General features: G+C 42.8%; 1 protein-coding gene across 1 annotated transcript in view; it reads right to left on the bottom strand.

Moving 5' to 3' along the window:
• Positions 1-26,490, bottom strand: part of OBSCN (obscurin, cytoskeletal calmodulin and titin-interacting RhoGEF) — a 164,995-nt gene that overhangs the window by 25,596 nt on the left and 112,909 nt on the right. Inside the window, exons 61-81 of the mRNA XM_063171002.1 lie at positions 26,108-26,380; positions 21,971-22,237; positions 19,443-19,715; positions 17,956-18,228; positions 15,100-15,387; positions 13,350-13,622; positions 10,975-12,327; positions 10,123-10,401; positions 8,881-8,959; positions 8,404-8,522; positions 7,294-7,491; positions 6,850-6,882; positions 6,663-6,761; positions 5,964-6,182; positions 5,151-5,217; positions 5,030-5,049; positions 4,596-4,724; positions 3,727-3,866; positions 2,585-2,785; positions 2,161-2,243; positions 1,094-1,267 (exon numbers count right to left, since the gene is read on the bottom strand). Coding sequence (XP_063027072.1) covers positions 1,094-1,267; positions 2,161-2,243; positions 2,585-2,785; positions 3,727-3,866; positions 4,596-4,724; positions 5,030-5,049; positions 5,151-5,217; positions 5,964-6,182; positions 6,663-6,761; positions 6,850-6,882; positions 7,294-7,491; positions 8,404-8,522; positions 8,881-8,959; positions 10,123-10,401; positions 10,975-12,327; positions 13,350-13,622; positions 15,100-15,387; positions 17,956-18,228; positions 19,443-19,715; positions 21,971-22,237; positions 26,108-26,380 — 4,840 coding nt within the window. The remainder of the gene's footprint in view (positions 1-1,093; positions 1,268-2,160; positions 2,244-2,584; positions 2,786-3,726; positions 3,867-4,595; positions 4,725-5,029; positions 5,050-5,150; positions 5,218-5,963; positions 6,183-6,662; positions 6,762-6,849; positions 6,883-7,293; positions 7,492-8,403; positions 8,523-8,880; positions 8,960-10,122; positions 10,402-10,974; positions 12,328-13,349; positions 13,623-15,099; positions 15,388-17,955; positions 18,229-19,442; positions 19,716-21,970; positions 22,238-26,107; positions 26,381-26,490) is intronic.

The following is a 26,490-nucleotide window of genomic DNA, read 5'->3' as shown; positions in this document are numbered from 1 at the left end:
CCCCTGGGATGGGGCTGGGACACCCCCTGGCACACAGGGGGCAGGGACTGCTCTGACTCTGGCAGTGGTTTGTGTTCTTGTTTGTACTATTGCATTTGGATTTTTAATTTTCCTAGTAAATAACTGTTATTCCTATTCCCATTTCTTTGCCTGAAAGACCCTTAATCTCAAAAATTATAATAATTCGGAGGGAGGAGGTTTACATTTTCCATTTCAAGGGAGGCTCCTGCCTTCCTTAGCAGACACCTGTCTGTTCAATCCAAAGCAGAAATGATGGGGGAAATAAGGGATGTTGCCACATTAAGATTAAAGTGCTCAGTGCCTCTTCACCCAGCACAGTGCCATGCCTCTCAGCGGGGGCTTTGGAAAATGGGCAGGAGAACAGGACGAGGGAATGGCTTTAAACTGACAGAGGACTGGGTTAGACAGGATATTAGGAAGAAATTTCTTCTTTGTGACAGCGGTGAGACCCTGGAACAGATTTCCCACAGAAGTTGTGGCTGCCCCTGGCTCCCTGGAAGTGTCCAAGACTAGGTTGAGAAGGTCTTGGAGCACCCTGGGATAGTGGAAGGTTTTCTGAAATTCATGGATGCTGACATCAGTTTTACATGGATTAATATCTCTGTGAAGACACCACTGAAGTGCCTGTGAGATCTTGCTGCTTTTTTAACATAATTCACTGTTTCACAGTTAAATTCACTTTAAAGAGTAATAAATGAGCTGGATATAGGAAGCCTTGAAGTTCTGAAGGGGATTATGGAAGTCCTAACCCTGCGGTAGGATTTAAGCCATGCCATCATTTACCCTCCTGAAAGGAACATCAATTCCCTTGCACCTCAGCACTGCCAGTGCTCCACATCAGGAAAAATAGTAAGAAATAATAATAATATGGAATAATATTATTCCATAATATTATTCCAGTAATAATAATATTAGAAGTAATAATAACAGTAGTAATAGTAGTAGTGATAATAATGATAATAATGATAATGACAACAATAACAATGATAACAACAACAACAATAGTAATAGTAATAATAATAATAATAGTGCTACTCTTTGGTCTCCAATGAAGGCACTTGGGAATGCCCACCTGGAATGGAAGCGACCAATGTCATCAATATTCCTGAAGATGGTGGATTTCTGACTGGCAACGGCTCCTGGCACACTGGGACAGGTCTCAGTGTACCTAAGGTGATGAGTCTGGAGAAACTGCAAATCCTGGATGTAATCTTCCTCTGAGATCAACAGCTCCTGAATGAGAACACTGATGGGGAGACAGAGAGGCAGGAAGAAATCACGGAAAAATCATCACAATTGTCCTTGAGAGGCTTTTAGGCTGTAAAGTAGGGATTTATGATCAGAGGAACTGACTACTGGCGTGTGTTGAAAGATCCCCTGTGGGGATTGATGGATGCAGGTGATGCCTTAAGTTTTAGCTTTCATGTTTTCCAGATTCTGTACTGCACTGGTGTATAACTCTGGACTTCAAATAAAGTGTTGGCAAGTTCTCCTCACAGTTCAGTCAGACAAAACAATCCTTTTCCAGCCCCAGAACCAAGGATACCATTGCAGCTTCAGGCCCAAAAAGTACAAACAACAGCAAATTGAGGAGAGCAAACTGGGACTACAAAACCTGGAGCTGTAATTAGACAATTAACCCCAATATGGAAATGGACCAAAACTTATAAAAGTGTGAAAACTCATGAACCAGCATCCATCTTAGATAGAGCCACGGCCAGGCTCTTGTGCTGCCCCAGGTGTATCCTTTGAAGGGTTTTTTTAATAAATCCCCACTTTATTCCTTTAACTCTGTCTATCCTCTGTTCTAGGTAGCCTCTTAAAGCATCACATGGATGGATGGATGGATGGATGGATGGATGGATGGATGGATGGATGGATGGATGGATGGATGGATGGATGGATGGATGGATGGATGGATGGATGGATGGATGGATGGATGTGGCCAGTGGAAGGTGTCCCTGTCCATGGCACTTGTTGACCATAGATGGTGTTTAAGGTCCCTTCCAACCCACACCATTCTAGGATTCTGTGATCCTGATGCCTGGAATTTTCCTAACCTGAAATGAATCACAAAATGCAAGTGGTTGAAAAGGCAGGAAAATTCAAAGGTGCAAATACCAAGTGACATGAGCTCACCTTAGCTTCCTTTTGTATTCATCTTCAGAAACAAACTCTCCAGGAAACTCTGGAATTTCTGTTGCTCCCCACTCCGGTGACAACTACAATATTAGAAAAAAAAATTAAAATAATTCTTGGAAGTGGACAGTGCTTTTATGTATACATGGAGGAATATCACTCATGTGTTCACAGTCCTGTTTAGTCTAACAATTACTAAACCAGTGTGAAATTTATTTTGTACTGGAGAGTTTTTAGGTCTTTCCAACCCAGAAACCCCTGCACAGACCAGAAATATTGTCTAATAAAAACATGAAAAAGTACCACCTTGTTCCAGACCCCTTCAACAACCTCCTCTGCCATCACTCCTTGTAAAAGGGATGGCTCTAAACTGCAACAAGAATGAGAAATTTTAAATGAGAAATAACCAAACATGGTCAGTCACCTTTAATTTCTTGTCCAGATAAGCTGGAGACACCCAACCCTGTCGAGAGGGACTCGATTTTGTGGGTTTAGTCCTGACCAGCCATTTCAGAGGATGAGCTGAATCCAGGACTTCCACATATTGTCCTTCCTTCAGGGTGATGGTCTCCTTGTCCGGCGCCGCGGGCACGTAGTCAGCAGTGACCATGTAGACATCAAAGATCTGCAGGCACAAAACTACAGTCACTTTGTGCTCTTCCTTTCCCTTATGAAGAAATTCCCAACTGTGGGAATCCATAAAATCAGAGGGTTGTGGGAAAGCTGCAAAAGGCAGGCCTCAGAGACAGCAGAACTGTGATTAGGGCTAAGCAGTAGCCATGAGATTGGTCAGCAAAAAAATTATTTAAACTGTAGAAAAGTAAGGACAAATAGAACAAAGGTCTGTGTCTTGTCTAGAATAACTCCCTAAGCTGCAGAAAAGTTTATCTAGTGAGATATTAGGAAAGTCTAAGCTTAATAATGGAGCTCTGTGTGTTGTGTTTTAAGGCTTACAAGCAGGTACTATATTTGAAATAACCAAGCATTTTTTAACCTAAGGTACGTGTGGTTATAGTGGTTGGATAGAACTACTGTCAGTGTGCTTTTGCTTTGTGGGTTTGGTCAAAAAACTTTTAAAGTTATAACATAAGTTCTTGGTCTGCTGCCTGGGATGTGAGCTGATGTCATTTTCCCATTGTCATAACCATGGAATGAGACTGATGCTGGAAAATAAAACAGCTCAAGGCCCGTTCCTACCAGTCCCATCCTGTTCATGATTTGTACACAGCCCCCGGCTGGAGATACCCAACAAGATTCCTCTGGCCAACTTCATCCAAGGCCACAGAAAATCAAGTTCTGACTTCCTGAAGTTCAGCTGTGAGAGCAAGAGGTGCCAAGTCATGTTTCAACCATTTTGACTTGAACCACTTGTTCAGCATCACAGGGTGAGCATCAGAATTTGATTCTCTGTGCTCTGTGTCACAGACACAACATTTAACTACTAAACACACCTACAAAACTAAATTACATCACCAAAGAGGATGGAGATCCCTACACCACAGTAGGCTGGTCACTCTAAGTTGAGTTTTCTCCTGGTGTCCAACTTGCCCCATAGAGATGTCATACCTCCCCTCTGGAATCCCCATCTTCAGATTCAGAGGAGGATTCCTGAGCAATGGATGAAGGTCTGGACCGTCCGTGGCGAGGAGATGCAGAGGGAGTTCTTGACTCATCATCACTTTCTGCGCCTGGTACTCGAAGTTTAGCTGAAAAACAGCAACAGCAAAGTGTTTAAAAAGTATCCCCAATTTAAACATCAACCAAATCTATAATAATTTTTCTTCTTCCTAGGAAGAGCATTCACGATAATGTTTAGTGTGATTTCTTATTGATATTTAGGATTAAATGAATAATTTGGATGTTTTAATACATGGTGTTGCAGGCCTACTGCATGTATTGCTGCTGCACTGCAAGAATGTTTATTGGAGAGTTAATGCCTCTATTTTTGCTCCAAGTTAAACTTTTTCTACAAGATAACCAGGACAGACACAAACCAGAATTTTTCATCCAACTCTACAAATCACTGGATTTCTGCACAGCTGTGTACAGAGTTTTCAGCCTTAATTTGATTTTAAAATTCCACTGTGAGCTAAAAATGTGGGAAGTACAGAAAACAGGATTGCTTTCTGATTTAGGAATGATGAATATCTGAGGAACTCAAAATACCTAAAATATGGAACATACACATATTTTTATAATTTACTGTAATGGCTTTTTTCCTAGTTCAACATTCTAGATTGAGATATGCAGGTTGGATGGACTCCTACTTAAATTTCTTATCCCTAACCATTGACAAATGTTCATTTGTTTATATAGAATGACTGTCTGAAAAGCTGCTGCATAAATCTCACTTATAATTAAACAACACCTAAAAAAAGAGATTTGGTTGGATTTTTTTTCTACTGTAATTAAACTTTGTTTTTCAGATTCCTTACCCTGAGTTATTTTTGCAGATACCATTTCTGAGATACGTGAGGTGAGTTTCTGGAAGAACTCTTCTGAGCCAACATCAGCTAATGAAATGGGGGTTTTGGGCACACCTTCTCTGCCAGCTTCAAGGTCTCCTGGAAAGAAAGAGAATTTGTTATTAAGCTGGCAGTGTCACTGAAAATTCATCTCTTTTTGAGCAATGAAAGCTTCTCTGGAAGGAAGATTTAATTTTCTTCCCTTCTCCTGATTTTAAAACTGTCCTTGCTCTCAGTTCATCCAAATAATGCACCCTTGAACAGCGAGCAGTCCTGAAAGGTTCCAACATTTCAGACAATTTCAAGAAAAGTGGACAAAAATGAGTAGATACATGAAATACATTGACAGTCTCAGCTGTAGATATGAGGGACAGGAAGAAGAGAGAGAAAACAGCTTCTCTTACCTTCAGAGGACTGAATAGTTCTGGAAAAGAAAATAAAGCAGAGTTAAATATTACAATAAAATGGGCAGTAAGGGGAGTTAAATGAAGAACATGTCCTCCCTTCTCCACACATCCAACTTACCCCAGGGTGGTCATGATGGCTTCTGACACCATCACACGCTCCTGGGTCAGGACTTCAGCCTCTTTCACTGCAAGATTGGGGTTGGTCATTAGAGGACAGAAGGCACAGAATGTCCTTTTTTAGCTGTTTAGTGCAGGCACATTTTCTAGACATGGAGCACTGCAGCAGCTCCTGACCTGGGATATATATTCCCAGTCCTGTGGTGGCAATGGTTTCTCCCTCCTCTCCCTGTTCATGAAAAATAAATAATTGCCCCATTTCTCCACGCTGCTCAGGTTATGCTCCTGCAGCTCTTGGTACAATAAAAATGTGGGATGCAAGGCAGGATAACAGAAAAATGGAATCCTTCACAGCTCTGCCGCAATTCCCAGTATATATTTGTTTTTACTCCATTTTATTGTGTTAAAAGAGGCCTTGGAAAGCTCTACAAGAACCTAATAACTCTAATACAAAATATCTTAGCAGAGTGGAGCATTCAAAATAATTTTTCAAATTATGACTTTTCCCAGTTACTTTACATTGCCTTTCATTTTTTTAAATTTTTACCTAATTTGGTTGTTCCTAGACTTGCCTTCTGTTTATACAGAAAATGTGCTGCTGTTAATACAAGACAGAGTCAGAAATCTAAAATATTATAGAAGTAAAGAGTGTAACCATTTGCAAGACAACTAAAATCATGGCTGCTCTTGAGAAAATGCTTTTTTTTGGGTGTGATTAACATAACAGTCACACTTGTTTGTTTTTTTTTTTTCCCTTAGGCACTGCGTAAAAGGGAAATATAGAAAAATTGTTTGTGTTGCAGCAAAGATTTACCATCTGCAACTTCCAGGTTGGCCGTGCAGATGGACTGGCCAGCCTTGTTGGTGGCAATGCAGGTGTAAGCTCCACTGTACTTCTTCTTGACGTCCAGCAGGATCAGGCTGTGGTGCATGTTGGAACTGGCCAGTTTGTACCCAGGAGTGTCTGGTTTGATCCACAGGATGTCCTCCCGAGACTCTTCCTTCATCCAAGTGATTGTTGGTGGTGGATGCCCTAAAGGGAAATTGGTGCGATAACTTTAATCGTCCTGTTTGTGTTCCTCCCTTAAAATGTCATCCTAAGGGATCAGCCTTGCTGTGAAAAAATGGTGTTTTGATCCATTTTATGATACTTTCCCAACAATAACAGGCATAATATGCAATAAAGGAGGATAAACCATTTTACAGCACGCTCATAAAGACATCAAATCTTTTTGAAAAACCAGAATTGTCAATCACCGTACAATTCATGGTCAACATGCATCATACTACAGTGTCATTATCCCCATTTTTTCATACAAAAAATTGGAGGTGAAGAAATATAAGGTGCTTTACTGTGAAGTGTCTTTGCAAAAAATGTAAGTTGGGAGTAGAATCCCAGACTTCAGATACAGGAAATGAGTTTACAATGACTTGGGGGCAGAGAGAGAAGAATGTGTTGTGAAATTACACATTTCAAGTGTTATTCAGAGAGATGAGGTATCTGCTCACTTACCTTCAACTTTCACAGATAATGTGATGCTTGCACCCTTTTTCACCTTCTTATTTGTAAATCTTTCAAGGAATCTTGGCGGTATCAGCTGCTCATGGGAATCTGGAAATAATATTATTGAAGAAGCACAGTGAGTTTAGACTGAAAAATTCCTGGGGCTTCTGTTCCCACCTGCTGTGGCTTCTCTCACCTGTTTTGGATGGCTCTTCTTTCTCATAAGGATCTGGAACACAAGGAGAAAAAAAAAGAACATGACAAATATAACTAAGTGTTAATCCAGGAGTTGCAACAAAAAGCTCCCAAAGTGACGCCAGTGGAGATATTACACAGAAATATTGGTATGATTTATAAGAGCTTCTAAGTTTTTATGAAATTAACTTTTAAGGTTAATTAGAATGGACAAGAATAAAATAGCTGTTTATGAGACAGACAGACCACAGAGATGTGGCATCATCACCTTCTTAAACAGTAAATTTATAGGTGAATAAACAAAGAACCAAGAGCAAAGCACATCATCCTTTACCTACAGACTTCCCCACCTCACCTGAGTTACCTTGGGAGGTTTCCTCAGGAAAAAATAACTATACAAAATGTCAAGAACCTCTGAAACAGCCCAAAACAGAGCCACACCCACCTTTGACTACCAGCCTGGCTGAGGAATAGGCAGAGCCAGCAGAGTTGATGACAAATATCAAATACTGGCCGGCGTCTGCTTTGGTGACGTCGCGGATTTCCAGGGAGTGGAATTCCTGCCTGTCGGTCTTGAGGATCCGGTCCGAGGCCTTTAGGGGCTGCCCATTTTTGAACCAATAGAGACGAGGCTGAGGGTACCCTGTGAGGAGCAGTTACAGACAGGGAGAGCAAAATTCATTGGCAGCAATGATTTGGGAGCATCTCCAAAGTGCCAGATCCTCTGCTGTCTCAAGGGTTTAAAAGGGCTGCTGCTTCAAGGGTTTAACCAATTAGGAATGCTTAAAAATGCATTAAATTCAATTTATCTGTTAAAATTCTTTCCTGTCTCCTCAGTTTCTGGCACTCCCCATATTGTCTCTGCATGTGCAAACAACTTGGAGGTTGAAAAATCAACACTTAGGTCTGATTTGAAAGTTTCACAAGGAGAAATGTTGAAGCCAGATGCATTCTCATAATTTTTATAGACAGCAACAGGAGAAAGTGGAAAAATCCCTACCTCTCCCTACCAGAGTCAACACCAGAGGGATGTTTTTGCAGTTTTTACATTGTAGGAGCAACCCCTTAATGGAGGAAGGAAAATTCATGACTGCTTAATTTATTGAGGAAAATGAAGGAGATTGACTTTATTTTTATTATTATTATTACATAATTATGATTAATATAATTACATTATATTAGATATAGTTATTTAGGTTATATAAATATAGGTAATATATAATGATAGCTATTAATAGCGATGATTGTAATAATGTCAAGATTATTACTCCTTACTGCTCCTGTGCTCAGAGAAATCCAGAATTCAGTTTTCAGAAGTATGTGCCTGTCATTATGCCTGGATGTATGGACACAAAATGAGGCTTAATCTGCCTAAGTCTGCTCCAACAGTCCCTGTTCAACAGCATGAACACTTTCCCCAGCTGGTTTGTGCAGAAATGATGCAAGGTGCTCAGCCCGGGGTCACAGCTGCAGAAGAACACCTTGGAAAACCTTGTCCAGCACTTCAACCCGATATCTGACCTGGAAAACTGACATTACCGTGGGATCCACTCACCTTTCACCTTCAGGTGAAATTTAGCCAGCGATGCTCCAGGTGCCACATGAATATCATGGAGCTCATCAAAGATCTGGGGCAGCTGCTCCTCCTCAGTCATGGATTCCTCCTGTTCTCGGCTAAGCAGCAATTGGGATTAGAAAGAGGAAAATCAGGACTCCAGATAAAAGTTTGGAATCAGAATGATATATTTTAGGTAAATTCAGTCTGTGGGTTTTGGCATCCTGAGAACAGACTCAGCATCATCTGACATTAAAAGTAACAGAGTGATCCCTTGAGGAAATAGCCCAGCTTGCCTGAAGGCTCCAGAGCAATTCTGCCCATGATAAATGTGCAGCTGCTGCAGTTATTGCATCTCAACTGGGCTGGATGCTCCTTTATGGCATTAAATTTGCTTGACACAGCAAACTCAGCGCTGACATAAATACACAGACTGATCTCACTGAGCAAGAGGTTAGAACCAGTTCCATATTTTACCTTGAAATATATTCCTTGGCACTGTAGTAAGATGAAGTCTCTGTTGCATCTGCTGCTGTCTCATAGTCTGTGCTAGTCACTGTTAAAAGGAAAAAGATAGGTCTGAATCATCTGAGCTTTGAAATTATTTTTCTTGCTTAAGCAGTTCTTACTGATTTTAGTTCCCTTACTAATTAGAGTGACTGGCAGATGGATTTTATATTGTACTGCAGCAGGATCCCACACATCCCTGGATTATGGAAAACACCTTTGTCTCTGTTCACCCCAAAAGCTTTGCTCTGAACCTTGCCTTGGAGTTAGCAAAACCCAGCTAAACCCAAGAAGTTTGCAAGTGAAAATTTCCTGGCCAAAACATCTTCCTTTAAAATGTAAATGGTGTGGAGATTCTCAGTTCAATCAAAGAAAGAACAGAGATAATTTCTCCCAGGCTGAGCCTGAGAATCTTAGAGGAAAGAATTAATTATTATCTCTCTTTCTGGAACCATTGTTTATAATTATGGTTCTTCACAGTGTGCTATTCATAGTCACCATTAGTGTGAGATGTTTCTACTTTGAGACCAATCAAGTATCAATTTAGCAAGTCACATTATAAAAGACCCACTACTTTCATTAAAGTTAACCTTCTAATCCACCTGAAGACTAGAGTCTTTCTTTCCGTCCCCGACTCAACAGCTGCAGCCATGATATTTTCTGAAAAATCCTTTCCTTAGGATTTTTTCCTCATGAGAAGCTGAGAAACGAAATGTAAACAATAATTACCTGCTGCTGTGGAATGCAACAATTGCATCTTTGATTGGTCTCATGTGGTTGTTCTTAATTAATGGCCAATCACAGTCAGCTGGTTTGGACTCTGGTCAGTCACAAGATTTTATTATCATTCCATTCCATTCCATTCCATTCCATTCCATTCCATTCCATTCCATTCCATTCTTTTTCTATTCCTTGCTAACCTTCTGATGAAATCCTTTCTTCTATTCTTTTAGTATAGTTTTAGTCTATAATTTTCTTTTAATATAATATATATCATAAAATAATAAATCAGCCTTCTGAAACATGGAGTCAAGATTCTCATCTCTTCCCTCATCCAGGGACCCCCGTGAACACCACCACAATTGGTGACCCCAAGTGACAGAAAATTCCACAAACAGCATCAAATGGTGCTTTCCTTGGGAAAAAAATAAATTAACCAGGTCTCAGCAGAACTCCTTTAATTGTTTTTGCTACAGAGATTTTGAGACTTACGGTCCACACGGAGCTCAGCCTTGGTTGAGGCCACGCCCATGTTGTTCTCAGCGAGGCAGCGGTAGACGCCCATGTCCGTGGGCACCACGGCGGTGATGATCAGCTGGTGGCACCCTTCCTGGTCCTCGTTGATCATGTAGTGATCGTTTTCCTCAATAGCTTTGCCGTCCTTGAACCAGCGAACCGTGGGCAGGGGTTTGCCGATGACGATGCAGTCAAAGCTCACTGGGTACCCGTCCTGGACCTCTTGGTTTTGGAGCTCGGTCATGAACATGGGGGCTGAAGTTGGGGTGGTTGGAGAGAAGAAGGAAAACTTTGGTTTTAGTTAAAGATATATTTTAGGCTCCTGCTGCCAAGACTTCTGGCTTCCAGTTTTTTAATTGCAGAGTAATACTTTTTTCTCTAGAAAAGAGTCAAGAAACTCCTTAGCACTATGAAGATATTTCATCAGCACAGCAATACCACAGCTGCCAACTATATATTATCCCTGCTCCTATTCTTGCCAAAATGTCTTGTCTCCCTCAGAGCCATTCTACACCCCACATAATTCATTTAAGTACAATAATCATAGTATTTATGGTCATGTTGTGGTAGGTGACATTTCTAGCATGAAAAGGGGCTTCACAGATAAGTCAATATGTTGTAACCTCCCCACCAGTGTGCCTCCTCTCCCTCAAAATGAAAAAGAATAAAAAAGTCATTATTTTTTCTAAAAGTGCAAAGTTTTCATAAAATATCTGCACCAAATTAAAAAAAAATTGCTAGAAAAAAATTGCTTGAGAGTGAAAAAATTACATTGTGACCTGTTCCCACTGTCTTTTCCAAGGAACAGGCAAGATCTGCTTCCCCTACCTGTGTCAGAAGTCAGCAAAGGTGGTGGAGGTCTTGATGGAGGTGGAAACTTCCCAAGGGTGGGAGGTGATGCCTTCCCAATGCGCAATTCAATTTTTTTCGGGCCTTGTTCCAAGATGTCGATCTCCACTGGAATTCCCAGAGCACCAAACATCTCTCTGAACCGTGTGGCGGCCGTTTTGGCCTCGGACATGACTTCAAACTTGATGTAGATGTACTGGTCATCCTCACGGTACGTCTGGTGGTCAACCACGTCTATGTCCCCTTCGTCTGCGCTGACAAAGAGCTCTTCCTCCACATCAGAGATCTCCGTGGAGATCTTGGCCCTGAAGAGCCTGTGGAGTCTCCTTCCTGCTTTTCGGAAAGCGTCGTCCAGCTCACTGCCGGATGAGCTCTCCGTCTCGCTGTCGGTGCTCTGCTTACTCCTCTTCTCCTTAGCAAGAGCTTGAGCTTCCTGAGCGCCAACCACCACCTTGGCGCTGTGTGAGACCTTGCCAAATTTATTGGATGCCTCACAGGTGTATTTGCCTGCATCCTTCCTGTCCAGGCCGGCGATGATCAAGGAGCAGGTGCCGTCGCTGTAGCTGTCGATGTGGTAGTAGCGACCATCCGAGAGCTCCTTGCCATCCTTCAGCCAGCGGACGTTCATGTCGGTTTTGCTGTGGGCCACACACTCCAGGTGCAGGGTGCTTCCAGGCTCTCCAGAGAAGTCTTTGAAGGTCTCAGTGAACACCGGGCACTCCTGTTGCTTGATCTCTTTCCTGACTTTGTAGCCTTTGAAAGCGGCTTGGATCTTCACAGCCGCCTTGTTCATGGAGGGGTCGTCTAAATCTGGCAGCTCTGGTTCAGCTGGCTGTGCAGCTGTGGTGGCCACAGTGGTCTCCACGGTGGTTGTCTCCCACTGCTTCCATAGTTTTCCTGTGGAGGTGGACTGAACCTTGCTGGTAATGCTGGTGCTCTTCTTCCCAGCTTTCTTGAGGTAGTTCACCAGGGAAGGAGTGCCAGCTCTGGACTCATCATCAGAGCTTGTGAAAGAGAAATCTGCCTCTCCCGTCCTGGCCAGCTCGTCACACGTGGAGTACTCCTCTGAGTAGTAGTGAGACATCTCTGCTTCCTCCTTCCTCAGCTTCTGAAGCTTCTCCTCCTCCTCGGGCACCTCGCTGATGGAATCCAAGGTGGGCTCCCGGCTCATCCGACGCTTCTTGGCCAGGGCTTCCCAGAGGAGGTGCAGATCTCCCTCCTGGGCAGCTTCAGGGGGCAGGCTGGGCTGGATGTGTCCATCCACCTGCTCCTCAGCCCGGCTGGCAGGGGGAGCTTCCCTGGCAATCTCCTTCAGCATCGACACTGTGGGAACTGCAGGGAATGAAACAGACAAGAAGTTAAAATCTGTGAGCTCGGAGAAAGCACGTGGAAATGTTCTACTGGAGAGTCTCAGAGGCATTTAACTAAGCATCATACTGAGAAAAACATGGGAATTTACAGAATCACAGGATGGGGAAGGTTGGAGGGGACTACTGAATATCATCTAGTCCAACCTCCCTGCTCACACACAGTCCCCTAGATCACATTATTCAGTGTCCAGATGGATTTTGAATATCTCCAGAGAAGGAGACTTCACACCCTCTCTGGGAAGTTGATATAACTGAGTCTGGTCCTGGTGAACTTGTCCTAGCTGACCATGCTTTGAGGAGGAAGATGGACCACACCATCATCAGGAGGTTTGTCCAACCTCAACAATCCTGTGATTCCATGCATGCACTTAAACATTACCAAACAACTTTTTAAAAAAAATTATTTATTCCTTGCACATTTGGACCCAATAAATCAATTTGTGCCCTTTTTAATGTTGCAGTTGCTTAGACTGCCAGTGGAGCTTGGAAAGCTACCCAGGCTCATCCAATCTCCCAGGTATACAGGGCTTCTCTGTCTGTCCTGAACAGATCTCCAGTGGCTGTGCTGGGAGCTGAGACTCCCATCTCACATGGACACAGCTGCTTGGTTGGATGTGCCTAAGTCTGAAGGTGTCTGGGACACATTCATGTGCCTCTACATGTTGCCCAGTCCCTTTTGAGATGCTCCAGGTTGTCTGGGACATCCACACAGTACCCTAAAGCATCTCAAAAGGCACCAAAAACTCATGTAGAGACAATAATGTCACGCCTTAAATATGTGTCTCCAGAAACTCTAATCTGAGCAACTCAAAATCATTTGGGATGCAGGAACATACTGGGCAATGCCAAACAGGAAAATAACAATTCCTTGTGGATTGTTATCATAGCTTGTAAAAGAAAATTAATTGCAGTCCCAGTTGTGGAGATGGCCCTGGATGTCCATACCAGACCTGATTTAACACCCCAGCAATGCACACTTTGTACCTTCAAGACACAGGCTGGCAACAGATTTGACTTCTGGAGAAGCCATGCAGGTGTAGCTGTCCTGATCCTCAGGTTTAAATCCACGGATAATGAGAATCTGCTTTGTTCCTTCAGAAAGGATTTCATATCTCCCTCCAGCTTTTATTTGCTCTTTTCCCTTGAACCAAGTCACTTTCTCCTCAGTTTTGTTTGATAATGTGCACTCCAGGCGAGCCACCCCCCCTTCCAAGACAGATCCTCCCACCAAGGGTTGGGTGATGGTAACTGGAGGCTCTGCAATTACAGAAATAAAGTGAATTAACACAAAGAGCAATCATCTGGCTTTAGGGCACTCCACTCCATAAAATATCCAAGCAACCCATCCATCATTTACAGATTTTTCAGCTATTGTAGACAACTAAAGGAAAAAAAAAGGAAAAGACTGGCAGCATCCAAAGTATGCACTTCCAAAGATAACGTCAAAACAACTTTCCAAGCTCTCCCAGTGCTTAAACCAGCTCCATCTAAACATATACATGCAGAAGTGGTTGCATTTTCCACATTCCTGTGTTTGTTTGCTGGTCTTCATTTACCCATCATCAGTATAAAAGAAGTTCTACAGATTTTTTAGATCTTAAATGTTTCAAGTGAAGAAGTGGTGATACGAGACAAAGAAGAAACAATAAATAGAATGAAAAGAGATTACTCAAAGAGGCATTCATCTCTTCCTTGAAATGAAAAGAAAAATATAGATATATATTTATGCTATCTTAGGAAGAGTAAAAATTATCAAAAAGCAAAAACAATTTAACCAAAAATTCTCAGTATTTTCTTTACTTTGGAAGGAGGTCTACCAGTGGAATGCTGTTTGTAGAACCATGGTACCTCAAAGAAAAAGACATTAAACTCAGAGATTCTGACTAGGATGTAAAAGATGATTCTGAGTTCCCAAAAGCAGCACATCCCTCAAGGTTACCTTCCTCTCTGCACATTTCATCGGGGTGAGAGGATTGCTGCCCAGAATGCCTTGAGTTTGTTGTTGACAAAGTCAGCATGGTCAGAGTCATCAGGGTCCAGCACTGGCAGCAGTTATTATTGCAAAAAAATGCAACAGAGCATTTTAAGCAAAAGAGTAACTTTCTATCATTATACTCATTTTGAGGAATTTAAATGAGTGATACCAGAGAAAGAGTTGCAAGAAAAAAAAAGACTGAGAGAGAGAAACTCCCCATCCCACTGAAGCTTCCAAATTTCACCATCAGACAGCAAAGGAACTTTGTCCCCCAGCATTTCTTTGGGGGAATTCTTGAAAAAGATGCATAAAAAACAAAAAAAAAAGGAGAAAGATGGGTGAAGAAGACCATGTGCTCCCTCATGGTCACAGTCTTGGTTACCCCAAACACATTCCAGCATGCCCTTTTTCACTCATTCCATCCTAACTCCACCAGAAAAGACACTCATGGCCAACACGTGGGTACAGTGCAAGAAACCCATGGTGAGGGGCCAGCACGTGGATGATGCAGTGCAGGCTGCAAGATGGATGCAGTTTGGAGGACATCAAAGAACAGTGCTAAAAAACGCAGCGGGTTTTGTTCACAGCGGCCCAGAACGACTTTTTCCTCCCAAGCTCTTTGTCCTCTACTGTCTTGGCAGCCAAGCACTGAAAGATACTGCACTGGGAGATGCCTGGAATGGGTGAAGCAGGCATGCCATGCAAAATGTGGGGTCTGCAGGAGCTTGCAGCCCTCCCTGAGCCTGTGTCCATCCTCACCTAACCGCACCGTCTGGGGGAAGTGCAGCGCCTCGCTGGGCCCCGCTTTGCTCACGGCCGACACTCGGAATCGGTAGGGCTCCCCCGGGCTGAGGCCATCCACGGTGAGCTCCGTGTCTGGGATGAGCTCCCTGCTGCAGGACTGCCAGCCAACTCCTGGGATTTTCCTCTCCACCCTGTAGCCCAGGATGGGCTGGCCGCCGTCACCCAGCGGCCTGTGCCAGGACAGGGTGACGGAGTGGCTGCTCTGACTCAGGATCTCTGGTGCTTCGGGTGGCTCGGGCAGGGCTGGGGGCACAACAGAGGCGCTGTGATGTGTGATGTGAGCAGGGACGCTCCGTCCTAAAACACCCAAGAGTGTAGGAGTGTGCCCCTTGTTGACGGAGTGACAGAACTATCCTTTGTCCCCTCAAAAAGGAAAGAAGCCCAGAAGTTTGTCTCCTCAATTAGGTGAAAAGACACCTCATAAGACCTGGGGGATTTCACCTCAAACTTAAGGATAGCCAATTGGACAGAAGCCAAAAAATCTCACCTGAGCAATTTACTGGAAAAAGAAGAGAACAAAGAAACTGATCGCTTTTGTGAGGTGTTTTACCAGGAGCAAGAACCTCTGGCACCTGGATTGGTTTTTCTCTGTAAAGAGTTTTGTTATTTTGCTTTTTATTAAAACCTTTTTGTTTCCAACACTGCAACAGAAGCCATCCTGCTGATTTTATGCCTTCTGAGGTAGCTGAGCTATCTTGGGTGTGAAATAGACCTCCAAGAGCTTATGAGACCTGGCTGGAGGAGGCTCCTATTTCACAAGAGCCTTCTGCAAGCTGTGAGGACAGAAGCGCAATTGTCACGGAAATCTTTTATGAAAAATCCTTTCCTTAGGATTTTTTCTCCTGAGAAGCTGAAAAACGTCAAGAACAAAATGTAAACGATGGTTATCTGCTGCTGTAGAATGCAACAAATAGATCTGAGATTGGTCTCATGTGGTTGTTTCTAATTAATGGTCAATCACAGTGAGCTAGCTCAGACTCTCTGTCCGAGCCACAAACCTTTGTTATCATTCTTTCCTATTCTATTCTTAGCCAGCCTTCTGATGAAGTCCTTTCTTCTATTCTTTTGGTATAGTTTTAATTTAACATATATAATAAAATAATAAATCAAGCCTTCTAAAACATAGATCAAATCCTCATCTCTTCCCTCATCCTAAGACCCCTGTGAACACGGTCACACTCAATGGACTGAGTATTCTCCTTGTTGTAAAGTTGAGTGTAAAGTCACCATAAAGTCACAACCATGAGCACCTGTGCACCACTGATCAATCCTTGTCTGCCCTGATCTATGCTGCCAATGAGAAACATTAATTTTCCAACTCTCATCACAAATAATTAAGCTCTTGTGTATATATAATTAACCTCTTTGTCTCACCAAGCTTAGAATAAAGATAACCCTACACAGTCCATATTAGCAAGGAATTTAACTAAAAATTTCAAGCACATGAAATGAGCCTTGACTGTGTTTATTTTAGGTCTGGTCTTAATTGAAATCAGGTTATTGTGGGACTAAATAATAACTCAAATATTTTAATAACGAGTCACTCCACTTCTGTGTAATTGCAGTGTTGCAATGTGTCACAGCATCAGGAAATAACAAATAAATATGTGTTGGGAATGATCTGGTGTCCTGCTCCATGATCATAAAACAGTTTGGGTTGGGACCTTGAAGATCATCTAATCCCAATCCTTACACTCAGTACACTGGAAAATTTTCCTTGTTTACATTACACTTTGGCCCTAAAGACAGAAATAATTCTTTCAGTCTTGAGTTCAAGACATTTACGATGTAAATGACATGCCATGATATGCCAATGCAAAGAATTAAAGGCAAATATGGTCAACAGCCAGTTCTTTAACTCTGGACACCACAAGAACAACATAAAGTCTTTTCTCTGTTGTCAGCCAAATTTCATAGAGAAAAATCCATCAACAGGAAGAGTATTGTATTCTTATTTTGAAGTTCATTAAATGTAAGTACCCAAAATTGAAAAAAGTTGATTTAAACTTTTTTTTTAATTGTAGTGGAAATGACTGGAATGTGTAACAGAGATCCTTAAGTATCAGAAATCATTAGACAGAGATTGCCTGTAGCCATTTAAAGTATAGATGGTCCATCAGTGACTCTTTAACATCTCAGCTACAGCTAAAATACATTTAATTATCTCATAACCATCCCTGGGATGGTGCTGTGTGACCACTACTGGGTGACCCACTGGTCCCACTGTGGGAAGGAGCCAGATCCTGGGTGCTGAATGGACATTGATGGCATCATCCAGCCTGCTCCATGAGGGAATGAGGGAATTATCATTTTCTCTACTTAACTATTCACTCTGTCTCTCTGGAGCAGGAGGTGTGTGCTCCATGGGTGTCCCCCTCTTGAGGGTTTTAATATGCTATTCATTAATCTGGAAAACTGTTTGCTCTCCACGCTGATTAGTAGATTTCAAAGATTCCTCTGCTGCTCTGGATGATTTTTCCACATGGACTCTACCGCTGCTCCCTCCCATGTCCACATTTGTCGAGTGAAGAATAATGATTTTTGTTAGAGTTTATGTTACATTTTACAAAAGACAGCAGCTAAAGAAAGTTGGGGAGCATCTCTACCATCACTAGCCTGATGTATTTTTCTTCTGATGAGGTGGATCTGGTCAAAGAACAAGTTGCCAGTAGTGTCTTCTCAGCCTAAGAACACTATTTTGGTACATGTGAGGCAAAGTGGAAAGGATCAGCACAAAGATTGGGAAATTCAATGCTGAATATCAAAATTAGAGATGTTGAGTGCCCCTGGGCTGGAACAACACACACTTACCAATCACAGAAAGCTTGGCTGATGAAATGGCCTCCCTGGAAGCAAAGGTCACCTCTCCAGAATGATGCAGTTGGGCTTTTTTCAGGATAAGTTTGTATTTGTTTCCATCTGCTTGCACCTCCCAGTCCTCCCCTGCCTGGATCTCTGTGTCATTGCTGTACCAGGCCACTTCATTCACTGGCACAGCTTCACTCAGGACACAGCTAAATGTTGCTTTGTCCCCCAGAGACACTTCCACATCCGTGAGGGGCTGCAGGAACCGCAGGCGCCACCCTGTAGGTTAAAATCAGTGATCAAGGCCTCAGGTACAGAAACAATCAGGAGATTTTGTGAACGTTTGTGCTGAAGCTCTGCACAGCCAGGCCTTGGGGAGCAAGGAGATCATTAGAAGGTTTATGTACATTGCCAGAACAGAAGGTTTGGAATCACAGAATGGTTTGGTTTGGACTTTAAAGCTCATCTTGTTGCATCCCCTGCCTTGGGCAGGGACACCTTCCACCAGACCAGGTTGATCCAAATCCCATCTAATCCATAAGTGGGGACTGATCTCTGCTTTTGTACTCTTTTTTTCTTGTACAGAAAGGGACTGTGGTCCCCACTGGGGTCTCCTGTAACAGCATAAAGTAAAAGAACACAGAGATAATGTTGTTGCTGATAAAACCCTCCTCTCTGAAGCCCTGAAGTGTCTATAAACACAACCAAACTCATCAGAGTCATGACAGCTCTGAGAAAATAATTTACTCCTCACTCAGTGCCAGCTGGTCCTGCTTATAAACCATCTCACATACTACAGAGCAAGAAAAAAAGGAAATTGTAAAGCCTCAGCCATTTAGGGGTGAGAGAATTGGATTTGTTTCAGACTTTTTTTTCAGGGAAAATAAAAGGCTTTGGGATGATCTAATTTGTACTTTCCAGAATATAAGGCATCCAACAAAAAAGATGTAGAGGGACATTTTGCAAGAGCGTGGAGTGACAGGACAAGGGGAGATGGATTCAGTTGCCCAGAAAATAGGCTTACATGAGATATTAGGAAGAAATTCTTTGCTGTGAGGATAGGGAGGCCCTGGCACAGGGTGTCCAGAAAAGCTGTGGCTGCCCCTGGATCCCTGGAAGTGTCCAAGACCAGGTTGGACAGGGCTTGGAGCAGCCTGGGATAGGGGAAGGTGTCCCTGCCCATGGGTCTGGATGATCTTTAAGGTCCTCCCCAACCCAAAGCATTCTGTGATTCTGTGGGTTAGTGGTGACCTTGGTGATCCTAGAGGCTTTCCCAACTGGAATGATTCTATTGTTATTTATTGTGTGGGAAGAACGTTTAGGTAAGAGAAACAACAAATGCAACGTTTCTTTTCCAGATTAGCGAGTAGCAAAGAAATATTGAATTTGTCGTTTCTCTTACCTAAATGTTCTACTCATCATATTTCCCTGGTTTCTTTCCCCCTTTCCAAGCAGAAATTGAAGATTTCCCCCTGCCCAAGCACCCGAGTTACCTTTCACTGTGAGGAAGGCTGAGGTCACCGCATCGCTGCACATGAAAGTCACCCTGCAGCTGTCCTGGGGAGTTAAATTCTTCAGCAGCAGGATGTGCCTGAGGCCATTTTCAAAGTAAACCATCTCCGTGTTTTCCGTGGTCTTGGCAGGTTCATCGTCAATCAGCCAGTTGTAATTGTAGGTCTCAGGCTTGGAGAGGTAACACTCGAACAGGGCTTCCCCTCCTTCTACAGCCTCCACGTTCTCCAGGCCCTGGACAATGCTGTTCTTGGCTAGAAAAGAAAGAAAATTACCAGTATTAATTATTTGGCCCTATATCTCTCAATATTAGCAAGCCTCGGAGCCCTGGATGATTCCCACTGCTGCAAAGCTGATGGAAAATGTGGATGTGATAAACTGTGCTTGTAGGCTTAATTGTTAATGGCAATCCGTTCTCTAACAAAGTATTACAATAAGAAGATTTAAAGGCAGTTTAAAAGTAATGATAAACCTCTAGAACCTCCAGCATTTCATCTAGAACATCTAGCATTTCATCCAGATTTCCTCCAAAAACCTTGTTTATATAAATAATGAAAAAACTGGACATATTTGTAAGAATCAGGCCAATAGTCAATAAGAAGGCATAGCTTAGGAAGATAAAGTGTAATCAAATTCCTTTTGTCCTATGACAGTTTCCCAAAGATCTCCCAGACCTTATTATTTTTACTATCATCATGACTGGGGAGATGTGAATCCACTGACAGCTCATGATAAAATCTCATTACTTTTCTTGTAAAGCAAATGTAAGAGAATATTATGGCTGGCAAAGCTATAGTGACAATTATCCGAGATAATTCTGCCTCTAGGAAACACACAAAGTCAAAATCTCTATCAAGACTACATTGAATAGTAATTTTCTGAATTTTTAGGTTTATTTTCCCATGCTCTGTGGTGAGTTGTGGGGTCAGAAACAAAAAGCTCCACACTCCAGCCATGCATCAGTTGGCATCTGGACAGAAACAATCAACTCAATGCCAAATTAAATGTGGGCTGGTGCATGTGGGTATAATTCATGCTGCTACAGGGACAAATGACATGCACAAGGGTTGAGTAAATACAGTTTGCACAAATGCCATAAAATGGTCAGCATGATTTGTGTTAGACACCAAGACCCCGAGACATCCCTGTTTAGATCGCTACAGATCATTTGGAACCACGCACAGCAAAAAAAAAAAAAAAAAAAAATTAGTAAAAATAAATAAAATGTTAAAAAACATCCAAACTGAGGCATTTATTTAATGCTAAAAATGAACATACCCAAAAAGCACAAGCCACCAGATATTTATTAACTTATTACTAATTACAAGGGGCTCAGAGATGTTGTGTGTGGACTCCCCATCCCTGGCAGTGCCCAAGGCCAGGGTGGATGGGGCTTGGAGCAATCTGGGACAGTGGAAGGTGTCTCTGCCATGGCAGGGGGTTTGGAACTACATGACCTTTAAGGTCTTTTCCAACCCAAACTATTCTGGGCTTCTATAATACTAAAAATATTCTGAATTTTATAAGATTTATACTTATGGAGAACCATTAGGGCGTTGCAGACTATTCTTGGAGAATGTGTAATTTTTGTTAGAACAACCCAAATTGTTTATCTATCTGTGTACTTTGGAAGCACTGGTTTCCATAATTATGGAAAGCAGCCAATTGCTCACCCTACCTCCTCTGGGATACTTTTAGATTATGTTCATTAAAATCTTTTTAAATCCCTACAATGGAAAGTGCTAATCAATGTAGAAAACATTATAATAAATAACACCCTGTACTTCTGCACTAACAACCAACTGCAGTTAAGCAAGAAGGCAAAATAGCCACAAATATTCAGAAATCAGAACCTGCTGTTGCTGATCACTCCAATTAGCTTGGTAACCAGGAATTCCATATGCAACAGAAAAAAAGAAGAAATTTCCATGTAAAATCCTAACTTTTTGTCAATTTTGTATATATTGTTCCATTGTTCCTCAGGGTCTCCAGAAATACGAGTGCTGAGTGAGGAGGTAACTCCTGAGGGATCACTGTTTGAAATAGGTAAATTACCTGTTTAATGACATAGGTAAATTGCCTATTTAAATTACCTAAATCTCCTTTACCCAGCAAAATAAAATGGAATTCCATGCTATCCATTAGTTGCTGGTTTTATGTAAAAAGTGCTCTTTAACAGGAAAACAATATTTGTATTATTCCTTTGGACCAACAATACACCTGTGATTTTACAATTCAGCAGGACACATCCCATCCCAGCTCACTGCAGAAGAGGTGGGCTGGCTAAGTGGTGTAATGAGCGAGTGTTAATTAGAAATCAGATAACCCTGCAGTATAACATTCAATTCCCATTATCCCCCAACTGTTTTTTATCCTCATTTTCAGTACTGGAGAGAACACCAAGAGCAGGTATCTGACGTGCCCCTTATTGCAAAAGCCTTGCCATGATTTTTCTACCTCGTTTATTTGGAACCCATGGTAGTCTTCCTCTCTGGCTGGAAGACCTCACCTTGAACATCAAGTGTAGCCATCACTTTAATGCCTTCAGCTTCACAAGAATAGATGCCAGTGTCTTCTGGGACCGTGGGGTTAATTTTTAGCATGCTCACATTCCAGTCCTGATCGATAATCACTCGCTGCCCATCGGCATGTATTTCCTGATCATTTTTCTTCCAGATGGCGTGCACTGGCCTAGAATATTGGCATATGAACTCTGCTGGGCCTTCTTCATCAACAGTTATGTCCTGCATGGGACTGACCACTTCAATGGTGGGATCTGTTAACCAACACGTCAGGAAGGACATGCATTAGTGGATCCCCGTGGAAATCACCCCTGGAAGGGTCTTTTGCCAAGCACAGAGCCCGTGGGGAGCGAGCAGAGTGGCAGTGCAAGCAGGGGGATTAGCAGTTTAGTCTGTGCCTGTGGCAGCATCAAGCAGGATGGGAGCCAGGCTGGTGCATTAGAATGTGACCAGGACACTGGGAAATGGGCCACCAGGAACTGAGGCTTGTTCTGGAACAGTCCTGAGCTTGGACTGCTTCTCCAATTTTGTGTTTCTCCCAGTGTTTCTGAGATCTTCCAGGCTGGGGGGAAGCACTGGATGGGAAACACTTCTGCTTCCCGAATGTGGAGCAGGAGTGTGATGCAGAGGACTGCAGAGTGAGTGGTTCCCTGCAACTCTCAACCTCACAGAGCAATAGGAAAATACCACAAACCCTACTGGAAGCTCCTTGTGCGACTAAAATAAAACTACTCGTCAGAAAGAGACACAGTCCTCAAATGCAGACACTCATTCCTGTCCTGGGGTGGTCTTGGCTGTCTTGAGCAAATATCCAGGACAGCTGTGACCAAAAAAAGGGCACTTCCCAGCAGCAGATGAATATTGTTTTGACTATTTGTGTGTTTCTCTGCAGTAGACACATTATTTAGAGAAAAACAATACGATTTCCTTTACAGTATTTCATCTAGAGGTCACTGAAAGATCATAAACCACTGACATCTCAGACTGAGATCCCATAAAATGCTGAGAGCAGCTGGATATGCAGCTCCTCTGAAGGCGTTGAGATCCATAAAGTTGCTTTTAAGCACTTTTAAAACCCAAGTTCTGCCTCTTGTGAGGCAGCTGCAAGGCACAGTAGATATATCTGACCTAAAATACTGTGAGCTCCCAAAGCAGCCAAGAATCCCTTCTAAGATGTCAGACTGAACCATCCATCTACAATGCAATATGCAGGTGAAAAGGAAAAATGCAGTCTGAAAATGGAAATCTCTCTGAAACATCATTCTTAGCAGAATTATGCCAACTTAAAAAAACAGAAATACTATAGGGCTGCAAAGGGACATAAAAATATGACAGTCAGAGAAAGCTGAGATATCAGGAGCTGTGATGATCCTTGCGTAACCCTTCCAGCTCAGGACATCCTGTGACTCTGTGATGTCCTTATTTTTCAAATAGTTGCTCTGCTCACAAGCCAGCTGGGATAACCCAACAGGATCTCTTGTCTGGAATGCTCCTCTTGGAACTGCTGCAGCAGGCTGAGGCTTTGGGGCGCTCCTGGCAGACCTTGAGGAGCAAAGAGAGCTTTGCAAACATCCTTTGGAATCTTGCTGCAAGGCTAGGTCCCACTCACTGAGGTTCCCTCTGCCAGGTGTGTTTATGGAGAGGAGGCCTCCGTGGAAGGTCTTGGAGATGTTTGATGACTGAAGAAACAAGCAGGTGTCTGTGCAGCTGGGGAGAACAACCTCAGCCCCTTCCACAAGATGTATAAAGGTCAAATATCACCTGTGGTACTGGAGAAGGTCCTGGTTCCACTGTCCCCTCGCTGTTGGCTGTTATTGTCATATTTTATGAAAAATCCCTTTGCTAAGATTTTTCTCCTGAGAAGCTGAGAAGCCTCAGAAACAAAATGCAAATGATAATTATTTGATTGCTTAAAATGTGATTTAGAAGTTGCTTACCAACAAGTGCATCTTTAATTAGTTCCATGGCAATTGTTTTTAATTAATGACCAATCCCAGTCCAGCTCTGTCAGGACTCTGGTCAGTCATGAGTTTTTTATTGTAATTCCTTTCTAGCCTTCTGATGTCTCCTTTCTCTTTCTTTAGTGTAGTTTTAGCACAGTATTCTTTTAATATAATATATATCATAATATAACACATCAACCTTCTGAAAACTTGGAGTCGATTCTCATCCCTCACGTCGTCCTGGAGACCCTCAACAATTAATAACCATAGTTATTAATTATTAATAACCACAGTTGGCCAGGGCAAGGACTTTGGTGGCCCCGTTCACCTGTGCAGCTCTTTGGGGCTGAGGAGCCAACGTGTGCCCTGGAACCTGCAATTCTCACCTGCCCAGAGGAGCTAGGAAACAGCACCGGCTCCTTCACCCTTCTCCATCCTGCCCCCATCACCTGTGAACCACCACTCCAGGTCATGGAATGAATGCAGTTGGAGGGCAGTGATGTTGTGGAGGCCCAGCATGGAAAGCTGAGATCTCACTTGTTGCAGAATAAATCAAATTACCAACGTTAATTGTTGGTATTTAAAATGTTGTGGAATAAATCAAATTACCAACGTTAATTGTTGGTATTTAAAATGTTGCAGAATAAGTAAAATTACCAACGTGCCTTAAAACAGGAGAATGAGGCACATGGAAAAAAGTCAGCTCGTTCCTTGATGAAGAGCAAGCCATGAATGTCTTGACAGACTGAAATATATTTCAAACAAAGATTTGTGCCTTAATTTGTGGACAAAATAAAGTGCACAAAATTGTCAATACAAGGATGGTTGGAATTTTAAAAGTGTTTCACTTTTCTATGAAATCAAGTGTTACTGAGCACAGTGTAACTGGAGTTATCCCAACTCAGTTATAAAATAGTGCTAGTGTGATTCAGGTTTGCAGTTCAGGAATCTTGGCTTCAAGGAAGCACAAAATATCCACATACATGTGTGTACCTGCAAGAGCTGTGGGGTTGGACTGGATGATCTCCACACATTTCTTCCAAAATCAGTGATGCTGTGATTCCATGAAATGGAAATATCTCAGGAGCCTGTTCATTCACTGAGCAGAATACCTAACAATGTATTTAGTTTTAATTTATGTTTTAGGCCCACTAGATATTTTTTTGCTTGGAGATCTCAGAACCATGTTTTGTTTCTGAAAATGGATGCAAACTGTCACAGGACTTGTGGGGTCTGCTCACTGTTTTGTCATTGCATCATTCTATATCATGAAGAAGTGATTTCACATTTTATCTTTGCAGAGAACTAAATTTCCTGAATGCACAAGGGACACATGATGCAGAGAAGGAGACATCAACCACTGACTACAATTCCATATTGTGGATCATTCCTGTTATGGCCCAGCACAGGAGTAGATTTGCATAAATATATTTTTACCCTTCATATCTCTGTAGATATCCATTTTCCAAGCAGGGAATAAGCCTTAACTTTGCCTGAAAAACAACAGATCTTCCCCACAGCTATAAAAGGACTGAGTGGGAAGGAGCTTGCTTTATCAAGTCTGGAGCTCAGTGTTATTTGCAGCTTTTGGCTACCCTTACCAAATAGAAAAAAAAAATATTTATTCAACAGACCAGAAAGCTTTGCCAGTGCAATGATGAGCTTTCAGAAACAAGGCACATTTTGTCTCTGTGTTACTGGAATGCCACACACCCATTGGCTTCCGGGAACAGCCCAAAATCCTGTCCTGGGAACATGCTGAGCTCAGCACCAGTAGCCCAGCTGTGGAGCAGCACAGTGGGAAATTTGGGAATTACCACCCCCGCAAAATTTTGTGGTATTTTGGAAAAAAAAGCTGAAGTGGGGATTTAAATTCAGGTGCTACCACAGATGTTTATGTTCATCTCTTCTTTGATGTCAGGTGAAAGCAGCAGCCTTGATCCTGCAACCTTCCCTCACCTATAAAATCCAAAAAACACCAGAGGGTGAGGGGGGAAAAAAATTAAAAAAAATCAGTGTGGTTGTAGCCAGAAAAATTCTGGGGTGAGAGTGGGTGACCTGCAGAGTGGGAGGGTTGCAGGGCACATGAAGGATTTAGTAAGGGTAGCCTGGAAGGCAGAAGCACCAGCACATGGAGCAAGTCCAGAGGTGGCCACGTGTTTCTTGCTCGCGGGGCGATACCTTTGACCAATAATTTAGCTGTGGATATAAGGGAGCCAGCTCTGAAGGTGACAGTGCCCGAGTCGTGGCACGCCACGTCGTTTAGGGTCAGGGTGTGGATCCTGCCGTCCTGCTGGGAGATCTCAGTGACCAGGTTGTTGTGCAGGGGGGTCCCGTCCAGCCACCACTGCACGCTCCCCACGCCCGGCGGCGAGAGCTCGCACGTGAACGTGGCTGACTCGCCCACAAAGACGTCTGTGCTCCGCAGACCAGACACTATCACTGCTGCTTCTTCTGCGCGACAGAGCAAGAGAGGGTGCCAAAGGAAAAACAGAAACAAACACACACGGCTCGCTCCCTAACTCGCTCCCTAACTCGCTTCCTTGCAGAGCTAGCCCAAGCCC

Source organism: Melospiza melodia, chromosome 1, assembly GCF_035770615.1.
Source record: "Melospiza melodia melodia isolate bMelMel2 chromosome 1, bMelMel2.pri, whole genome shotgun sequence".
Classification (NCBI taxonomy): domain Eukaryota; kingdom Metazoa; phylum Chordata; class Aves; order Passeriformes; family Passerellidae; genus Melospiza; species Melospiza melodia.
This window is presented reverse-complemented; position numbering and strand designations above follow the sequence as displayed.